At 43.8% G+C, this 10161-nt stretch overlaps 1 protein-coding gene across 1 annotated transcript in view; it reads left to right on the top strand.

Moving 5' to 3' along the window:
- Positions 1-702: 702 nt before the first annotated feature.
- Positions 703-10161, top strand: part of Epg5 (ectopic P-granules 5 autophagy tethering factor) — an 85314-nt gene continuing 75855 nt past the window's right edge. Inside the window, exons 1-3 of the mRNA XM_048419624.3 lie at positions 703-831; positions 7177-8106; positions 9453-9696. Coding sequence (XP_048275581.3) covers positions 772-831; positions 7177-8106; positions 9453-9696 — 1234 coding nt within the window. The 5' untranslated portion in view covers positions 703-771. The remainder of the gene's footprint in view (positions 832-7176; positions 8107-9452; positions 9697-10161) is intronic.

Below are 10161 nucleotides of genomic sequence, written 5' to 3'. Positions count from 1 at the left end.
ACAAAACAACTCTTAGCCATTCATTCCATTCATCACATACTATCTACTATGTGCTGGCTATTGTTTCGGAGGTCCCTGGGATACATCAGAGAAAGAATTATCCTGCTCTGAGGAGCTGATCCTCCAGGAGGGTTGACAGACCCTACCAATAAACACAAGAACAAAGTACTTATGTATTTTATAGTACTTTCAGCAAGCTTGTATAGTAACGATAATATAGAGATGCCTTCTGTTATTAAGTGCCTTCCACATAAACTCATGACACCCGAGATGGAAGTATCATCATCTCCTTCTGTAAAGCAACAGACTGGACTGCACTTTGAATAGACATCCGGTTTCTTTCCGGAAACATAAAGTAGATTTAGGCTGGAATTGGTTATCTAGGGATCAAAGTCAAATTGCCAAGGCCTCTTATGGCACGGCATGGTGCAGTCTGAAGACCTCTCTGTGGGGCTGGGGAGGCAGAGGGCAGCTCCGAGTGCCACCCTGCGGCCGGCGGCGGACGCACGGGCCGCACAGAGGGCGGCACTGGAGGCGGGGCGAGGGCTGGGCGTGGGCGGGACCAGAGCGAGGATGGGCGGGGCCTTCCCGCACAAGTAGTCCCTGGCTAGTTTGTTCCAAGTCGCAGCCCGTACGGGTTCCTGCGGCCGCCTCCCTTCCCTTAGTGGCGGAGGGGCCGTCACGTGACAGGCAGGAGGCCGGAACTGGGCGGCTTGCGTGAATTGCAGGAGTTTGACAGCAACAGACGGCGACGCCGCGGAGTCAGAGTGTATGGCCGAGGCCGTGAAGCCCCGCCGGGCCAAGGCCAAGGCCAGCCGGACCAAAGGCAAGGTGAGGATGCTGTCGCTCCCACGCTAGCCCTCGGCTCCCCGCGCGGAGCCGTAGGGTCCCGTGCGGTCGGGCGACTGTCAGGGCCACTTGGCCGCCTCCCAGTCCTGACCTCACTGGGCTTTTATCTTCTGCTCGTCTTGGTTTCCCACATCAAAGCCTTTTCTTCCTCAGCCCAATCTCTGACTTCCTATCGTGTCCTTTGTAACATGGGAACATTTTCAGCCTCTGGAAATGCACGGAGAAGGTCCGTCCTTAGCTTGGGAGATATGGTTTGTGGATTTCAGGGATGTGTCAGTCCTTCGTTTTCAAAATTCAGGGCGTCAGTGTTATTTCCTATGAACTTGGTTGTTTACAGTGCGACATGAATATCCAGAAATCAACACAGGGCAAAGACCACACAGTTGAATTTTATGTTTTCTGGATTGTTGCATGCCCTAAGTGAGGTTTTAAGTTGATTTGTTTTTAGGTACGCTTTGAATTTTTCGTTTGGCTCCTCTTTACTTATTGCAGTGAACAAATTCAAGTTTACCCCAACGAGGCGGTCATCTCGTATGACCTGTATATTTACAGGTCTGTGTATATTTATATCTGTATATTTAAACAGGGTTTTTAACTCGCTTCTGCCTTTGGATTGGTGGGAATAAAGACATGCCATCACACGTGACCATTGGATCTAAATAACTTTGCCTTAATCCAAAACTCAAGAATTGGTGATGTTACTAACTCCAAAGTATAATTTTGTGTGTGTGTGTCTGTGAACAAGTTTTAACAGTGATTTATGGGAAATTTATAGAGTGTAAAAGAAGTGCGTGGATCCCTTTCTGTAAAGTAGTATAGAATTAGACACATCAGAGTCAGAAATTTCTTTTTTTTCTTAGAAACAATTTTATACACACACACACACACACACACACACACACATACACGTACATCCCAAGCTGACCTCACTGTGTAGCCCAGGCTGTACTTGAACCTGAGCCTCCTACCTCAGCCTAGAAACATTACTTTTCAACACACCTTTTATTTATTTGTTATTGTTATTTTACTTTGGATATTATGAGCACTTAAAAAATAGAAACCTCTGTGTGCATGGTGAGGGGGCTTGAGTGCAGATTTGGTTGAACGTTGTTCCAGTGAATGTTTGTGGCCCAGAAGTCAGTTTTGGGTATTGTTCTTCAGGAGGAGCTGGTTCCCTTACTTTTTTTGAGACAGATCCTCTGGCTAGGACCTGGAGATTGCTATTTAGCTTAGGTTTGTCGGGGGCCATGACCTAGGATCTGCGTGTGGGCCCTGGGGTTGGAACCCAGTCCTCATGTTTCTATGGATAACACTTTATGCAGTGTGCCACCTTCCCATCGTCATAAACATATATATTTGGTTTTTCAAGACAGGGTTTGTCTGTGTATCTTTGATTGTCCTGGAACTCACTCTGTAGACCAGGCTGACCTTGAACTCACAGAGATCTGCCTGCCTCTGCTTCCCAAGTGCTGGGATTAAAGGCGTGTGCCACCATGCCTGGCTCAGAAAAGTAATTTTGCAATATATTGGCTTGATAAAGAACTATTGCAGACAAACAGTTAACCAGCCATGCATAAACCCCTTGAGCCTGTTATTGGTAGTTTACGAGTTATCTATAGAGAACAGAATATTAAATACTAATAATTTGTTTTCCCCCTCAGATAATTGATAAAACTACGACCTAGACAGGTTAACTGATTATCCTAAATAATGCAGTTAGCATGGTTTAGCTCAGGGGAAAGCCAGAAATCATGACTTTAGTTCAGTAACTTAATCATTATTTTACATATGCGTCTGACTGTCCAAAGATAGCATATTACAGATACCAAAAAAAATAGTCAGTAAAGAGGATCCTCTCTTTATTTTGTTTCATATAATTTCTAAATTAAAAATGAAAATCTTAAGCTTTTAAGTCTTATGAAAAATGATTTGTCTAGTTTATCAACATATTTCAGGCAGTTTCCTACATACACATTTAATACTCTACTTTCTCAACTGAAGCTTATGTTAAAGCTCATTTCCAAGACATTTGCTCCAATTAGCAATCTCACGCACACTTTGCCCCGTCCTCCAAATCTTCTCGGTCACCGGGAGTTGAATTTCATGCATGATCTGGTTCTGCCCAGTACTCTTCATCATAATTGTTGCAACTCTTGCAAGGAGGGTTTTTGCTGAACTGCCCTCACTTTCACATTCTTTCTTACTGCAATTCTCTGAACTGAAGCTAGGTTGATACATGCATATAAATAACACACACATACCTATGCATATGTACCGAATAGATAGGCCAGGCTGGCTTCACAGAGATCAACTGCTTTTGTTTGAGTACTGGTATCAAAGTGTAAACCACCACGCCTGTTAGATTGCTGTTTTTTAAAAAGCCTTCCAAAAGCTGGGCATGGTGGTGCACACCCATGGGCATGGGAAACAGAGGTAGGCTGATCTCTGTGAGATTGAGGCCTGCCTGGTCTACATAGTTCCAGGGCAGCCAGGGATCCATAGTGAGACCCTGTCTCAAAACAGAGAACAAAGCCAAAAAAAAAAAGTTCCAAAGCTCCACCCCCCTAAAAAAAGTTCTTAAGTTTTCTCATTTCTCATTTCACAGAGGATAGGAGCAGAAGCACTAATTAAGGACCCCAGCCCCAGCTTCCCTTTGAGCTTCTGTCACACCCATCTTTCTCTGTGTAGTTTTCTGCTTTAGAGCCCTGGCCTCACCCTTCCAGGCTCCCCGCCCAGCTACTGCTTGTTGTCTCAGTTTAAACCACGCTCACTCGGAGCGTTCCCTTATCATCCTCGTGATTCTCCCTCTGTCAGTAACACTGTGAGCCACTTTATGTTCCTCTTCTCATCTGTAGCAACTTTGCCAGCCACAGTCTACTCTGTCAGTGAACTCACTGAGCGAGGGATCACTCTTGTTCCCAGTGCCTTTCATAATTCCTGTAGTCACCTGATAAAGTTGATTGAGTTTAAAAAAAAAATAAGAACCAACCTTGAAGTACATGTCCAAGCTTTGTCACTGAAGAATTTAATTTTTCTTCAGGACTAGCATAAGAAAACAAATAGAAAATGTCCATGACACTAGCAAGACCCTCATGCTTGCCAGCCTAAGAAAACGGATTTGCTCTAGGGTAAGTAGCTGTGGTTGTTAGTGCTGGCTATTGTTTGGACATAGTTATAAACTCCCATATCATCAAAACGTCTCTGTGATGAGCAGATTCCAAGGCTTTGTTCAGGAATGGTAGTGTCATGTGCTGTTGTGTGTAGCAGAGCTGTGGCTTCTGGATTTGTCAGACACATTCCTCAGTGGTCAGTAATCTGACTTCAGGATGACAGGTTGTGGTTAGGAATCTGGTGTTTATCTACTGGATACTTCAGATGTAGCCCCAATGATGTTTTTATTCTATTAGTATGAGTCTTTGTAAAAACATTCTCCCAAACTCGAGCATATGGACTTCATTTATCTTAGTAAACTTGGGGTAAGAAGAACAGAATCTTAGATTTGGATTTACTCTGAAGACTTAATAGATTTTATAGTAAGGCAGAGTGGTGATGCATGTCTGTAATCCCAGCACTCAGCAGACCGAGGGAGGAGGTTTGTGAGTTCCAGGCCATCTAATGAATTCTAGGTTGCTTGGCATTATGTAACAAAAGCCTGTCTCAACCAATTGTATTGAGTTCTAAATTTCAACAACCAATAGAAACATCTAGTAATTGATGGATGGGTTGTTTTCTGCTTAACCCTTCCTGTGCATCCCTGTGGTCCTGCTTCCCCTGCTCTATTGCCTAGGTAATTAATTCCTTTGTTTCTTCTAGGCATGAATTGTGATTAGAATAAAGTTGGACAATGCTATATACTATTATTTGGCCTCTTTTGTGCCTCCCAAGATCCAGTCGTTATTGAATACATAATGCCCACTTGTTGTTTTCCCCAAAATGACTCCTAGGCATTTGGGATATAAGAAAAATCTGCAGGACTCAGTGGACTCATAGTCTGGAGTAGAAACGTCCCACATGTGCTTCAGAACAAACATAACTGCATGGCTATTTTCATGTTGCTTAGAGAAGATGTCTGTGTTAGTGTGCGCGTGTGTACAGAAATGGACATCCCGGAGTTCCATCTTCAGGAGACAACTGTTGGTGACAGCTTGTTGTGCGGCTAATTTAGCTTTTCCCTTCTGCACTTCAGGGGATTTTACTGTGATAAACCCAAGGTTCAGGAGAAAGTAAAAAGATTTCTAAGACCAGAAATGATGTAAAAGTTTTAAGGAAGAATATAACTTGTGAACACAAACACAGGCAAATTCTCAGAAGGAGACAGTTGTTCCGCTCAGAGGGCACAGGATGCTTTAATAGCATTTAAGAGAATCTACCTGGAGAGGTGGCTCAGTGGGGAAGCCATGCTGTAGCCTCTGGGAATGGCAGCACACAAATGCCTTGCAAATGGAGCTCCTTAATTGGAAAGGCCCTTTGGAGAATCCCGCCCACCTGGCAAGGACTCCTGGAGGTGATGCTGGAGACCCCTGTGCTGATCCTGGGGAGCTCTTGAGCTGCAGGCCTTTCTAACTCTGGCTATGCTTATTCCTATGACAATTCTTAGTGCTGCTCTGCCAGTTGTGACTGTGGCTGAGTTGACTGGGAACAAAACCTGATAATTTTAATAAAGTTTCTTCAAGAAAATTAAGCATCCTTGCAGTCTATTACAGAAACCGGTTTCTTCCGCTGCCACTGGCTGTCTTTACATTCATCCTGAGTAAACTGGAGGAACTCACTACGGTTAATGATTCTTGCTTTCTTAACTGAAAAAAGAGATAACTATATTCCAAGAACTTAAGAACTTGGAAGACAGTTTCCTAAAAGATGATACTAAAAACGTATAAAAACTTATTATAAGGAACATATAAAAAAAGATAAAAGACATGAAAGGTCTTGTTCACAGCACCCATGTTGAGGGGTTCACAATTTCTTGTTACTAGTCCCAGGAATCTGGTATTCCCTTCTGGCCTCCATGGCATTGCATGCATGTGATACACATCCAGACAGGCACACATGCATATACATCAATTAAAGAATTAATTTTTTTTGTTTTTTTTTGAGACAGTGTTTCTCTATGTTGCTTTGGAGCCTGTCCTAGAACTCTCTCTCTGTAGACCAGTCTGGCCTTCCTTCGAGCTCATAGAGATCCACCAGCCTCTGCCTCCTGAGTGCTAGGATTAGGATTAAAGGTATGCATCACCACCACCTGGCTGAGAAAATTTCTTAAAATTACCGGAGACATGAATTATTATGCCAGTGGCTTGAGAACACTTTGAGTTTTTTACATTTTATTTCACTGTGAGGATAGTTATATTCACAATGTCTCCTAGATCCCTTTTCCCTCCTGTCTAAAGTAGGCAAAATAATTGGAAGCTGACCATCTTTAATCAAAGTGGAGTTGCTAGAGATTCCCACCTTGGCATGAAGGTTCACTTCTGAATGTATTAGGAAGCTTACACAGTCATGTGGAGAAGAGGAGGTGCCTTTGGGAGGGTACATTCCTGCAAATGCATTTCCTTTTAAGATTTCTGAGTATGTTCAGTTAGGGTCATAGTTCAAGGAGAAAGTGTGGCAGAAAGGGACACCCCATCTATATTGGGTGATATTGTAAAGGTTGTGGGGAGGTGAATTCTCTGGGTGCTTGTGAGTCCACATCGCAAATGCTCAAAGGTATGGGACCTTGCTGGTTGATTTTGGTGTAAGTTATCAACTGCTGACAGCTGTTGCCTGGGGTCAGCACTTGTGTCTTTAGAGATGCTTCCTTGGAGTCTGCTCATGGCTTCCACATGTGACTGAGGTAACTGAGGTTTCCTTATTAATAGAAGAATTTAGAACTGGACTCGAGGAAGCTCAAGGGTAGTTTTGCTAGAGTTTCAGAGAAATTAAAGGACAGGTTAGGTGACAGTCCTGGTAACTTCCAGGAGAGACAGAAAAGGTAATGCTTTTAGCCTTGGCCATCTCAATCCAATTTTCACTCAGTTTAACTTCAAAAATCCCCATAGTCTTGAAAGTCTCAGCATTGTTCAGTTGCCCCAAATCAAAGCATTGAAACCTATTAAATATAATAGGTTTATATTTAAACCTATTCCAGTGGTTGGTCTGGAAGAAAACTGACGTGGGGCTGATGTGGAATCAGAGAGCTTATTAAGAAAGGAAAAAGCACTCCTAAGAATGGCATTGGGTTAACAAGCTGAGGGAAGAACCCCCAATGTCAAATGTGGATATTTATGTATAATCTAAACTTTCTTCATCTGAAGCAATCAGCTATTGTTATATTTCATATCTTGCTTTTAGGAAAAGAAGAAAGATGAAGCCCCTCAGACTTCTGTTGAAGTTTCCCTTCCAGAGACTTCTAGAGAGCAGGAAATCCCTTCTCTAGCTTGTGAACTCAAGGGAGACGATCTGAGAGTGTCAGCTGATTCCCAGCTCCACAGGGATGTCAGTGGATGGGACGAAAGTGAAATGTTTGATATACCACTCACCTCCTTGACCGTAGGTGATGAAGGCTCCCTAATACTTGAAACAGAGGACCTGAAAGAAAGGGCAGAGATCAGAGCCCATGATGGAGATGGTGAAATCAAGTTGAAGGTCGACCCTGGAGACAATGTTATAACTAAAGTTGAACCTTCCAAGAACTTTACAGAGACCGAGGAAAGCACACTGACGCAACATGGACCTTCAGAAAGCACACCACAGTCTGGTTTCCCCTGTACTCAGCAGGAAACGGGAAGTTCACAAGTCAGAGAAACTCAGACCAGGAAAGAAGATGAAGAAGCTCTTAGTTCAAAGCTGCTTCAGACTGCTAGCTCACATACTTCTTATGAAGCTAAAGAAGTTTCTCAGCCACCCAGAGTGAAGAAACTGTATCCTGAGTTGCCTGCTGAAATTGCGGAAGTACCAGCTTTGGTGGTTGTGAAGCCCTTGCTCCGCAGTGAGCGACTCTACCCAGAACTCCCATCTCCACCGGAACTAGTACCATTTACTAAAGACCAGCTAAAACTCTTGGAGCCTGGCTCATGGCTGGAAAATGTTGAGTCATATGTAGAAGAATTTGATGGCATTGCTCATCAGGATAGGCATGAGTTTTATGAGTTGCTTCTGAACTACTCACGATGCAGGAAGCAGTTGCTGTTGGCTGAAGCCGAGCTGCTGACTTTGATGTCTGATTGCCAAAACGCCAAAAGTCGACTGTGGAGCTTTAAGGATGAACAAATGGCTGTACAGGTATTTTGGCTGTGTGTGTCAAGCTTCTCAGCTTGGGGAATTGGTAGTTGAGCTGACTTTCCTCCGGTGCTGTCTAGGATTGTCTCTGTGTTAAACCTACCCAGCCAGAAATCACAAGATCAAATAGCCACAGGGGCAGGCATTAGCGTGTAGGCGAGGGCTGAGCAGGACAGTGGTCAGTGGAGGAGCACCTGCCGCGTCCAGAGGGAAAGCAGCTCTTGCCGTCTAGCCGACTGATGTACGATTTTGATGTGTTGACTTGCTACATCTTGAGATTTTTCAAGAGAGGCAGGAATGTGTATTTTTGCATGAAGGATTCTAACTGAGAGTGTTAGCAACTAACCAAATACAAATATATGCAGATATATACGCTTCTACACACAGTCTAAGCCAGCAGCTGTGTCTCAAGGTAAACTTCAACCGTAGAGTGTTAGTTTTAGGTTTTGGTATGATGCCACAGGTGTGCAGTGAGTAAAGAGAATAAGAAAGTAGGAAAGTCCATAAGTGTGACACCGCTGGAGGTCAGAGCTGCCTTTTGTTAAGGGACTGCGAGGAATGGCACGTAAGATAAGGCCATTTTTGACAAGTTTGGCATTGAAGGAAAACTGGTGACATGTGATTTGCTGGCCCCTACCTTTCGTCTTGCAGAGCCTTGTATATCTTTTTGTAGATTCTGTGGAAAGAGACACATTTGGAAATACTGAGAAAGAAAGGGAGGGAGGATAGAGAAAGCCCAGTGGAGAAATAAGAGCACTTGCTGCTCTTGCAGAGGCCTGGTGTGATTCCCAGCATACATAAGCTGTATGCAGCTTGTAACTAGCAACTCCAGTTCCAGGGGATCCATTGCCCTCTTCTGACCGCCATGGGCAACCAGATGTGCATTTGGTACACATACATACATGCAGATGGAACAGTCATGCACATAAAATAAAATCTAACACAAGAAAAGAAAGTGAGAGGATAAAGTATGGTGGAGAAATTTATATAATGGAGAAAGATTCCTTTCCAGAAGGAATGAGGTAGATCTAGAGCTGTTTCGGACTACTGTGCAGCTGAGGGATAGCACATTGACCTTGGTAATTTTAGCATAGAAAGTAAGATATCAGTTGTGAGAGTTTTAGGGACAAATGTTCCTGTTCCGTGCTGACCTTGCCGGGGCACTCTCTGCGGAACTTGTCACGTATTTGTGGTTGACAGTGTTCTCTGACTATTGTTTTGTATGCGTAGAGTTGGGCCCCTGCTGTGATGATAAGCTTCTCGAAAATGGCGCTGAAGCCTGTGGATTCCACCTGCTGCCTGGCTGCATCAGGTGCTGCTGGTTTCATATGTCCTTTCTCTGCCGGTAGGGTGTCTGCGCAGATCAAGTGAAAGTTTACGGTCATCACCATTACCAGAGAGTAGAGATGAATGAAAATGTCCTGGGAGAACTGAAGAAGCTGTTTGATGCCAAATCTGAGCACCTCCACCAGACACTGGCCCTTCACTCTTACACTTCTGTGCTCTCAAGGTTGCAAGTGGAGTCGTACATCTACACACTGCTCAATAGCTCAGCTGTCCTGAGGTCTTTAGCAGTTTCCCAGCAAGACCAAGGTACGTAAATAGTGAGTTTTCTCTTACACTTGACTGTGGAAAAGAACTGAGGGTAACTGAGTCACTTTGTGAGCTGACTGGATACTAACTGGGTTCATAAGGTGTCAGTGTGTATTTCTTCCTTGCTGCCTCATCGCAGTGTTTCCCGACATTTCTTGAGTAGTGCGAGGCCCCCTTCCCCATGGCTGTCGCTTCTCCTCCTTTAGGAAGGGAAACGTCGGCCTCTCTTTGCCTTTGCTAAGTAGTGTTCCGATGGTGTTTGATCCCAAAATAATGGTCAGGTTACCTTATTTTTTAAAAAATTATCATTATTTTTATTATTAGACTTATTTATTTTATTTTATGTGTTTGAGCATTCTGCCTACATATATATATCTGTGTACTCCATGCCTGGCGCCACAGAGGTCAGAGATGGAGTTAGCTCCTTTGGATCTATAGTTATGGATAGTTGTAAGCTGCCATGTG

Source organism: Myodes glareolus, chromosome 13, assembly GCF_982192425.1.
Source record: "Myodes glareolus chromosome 13, mMyoGla1.1, whole genome shotgun sequence".
Lineage (NCBI taxonomy): Eukaryota > Metazoa > Chordata > Mammalia > Rodentia > Cricetidae > Myodes > Myodes glareolus.
Note: the sequence above shows the minus strand (reverse complement) of the source record. Positions and strands in the feature narration are given on the sequence as shown.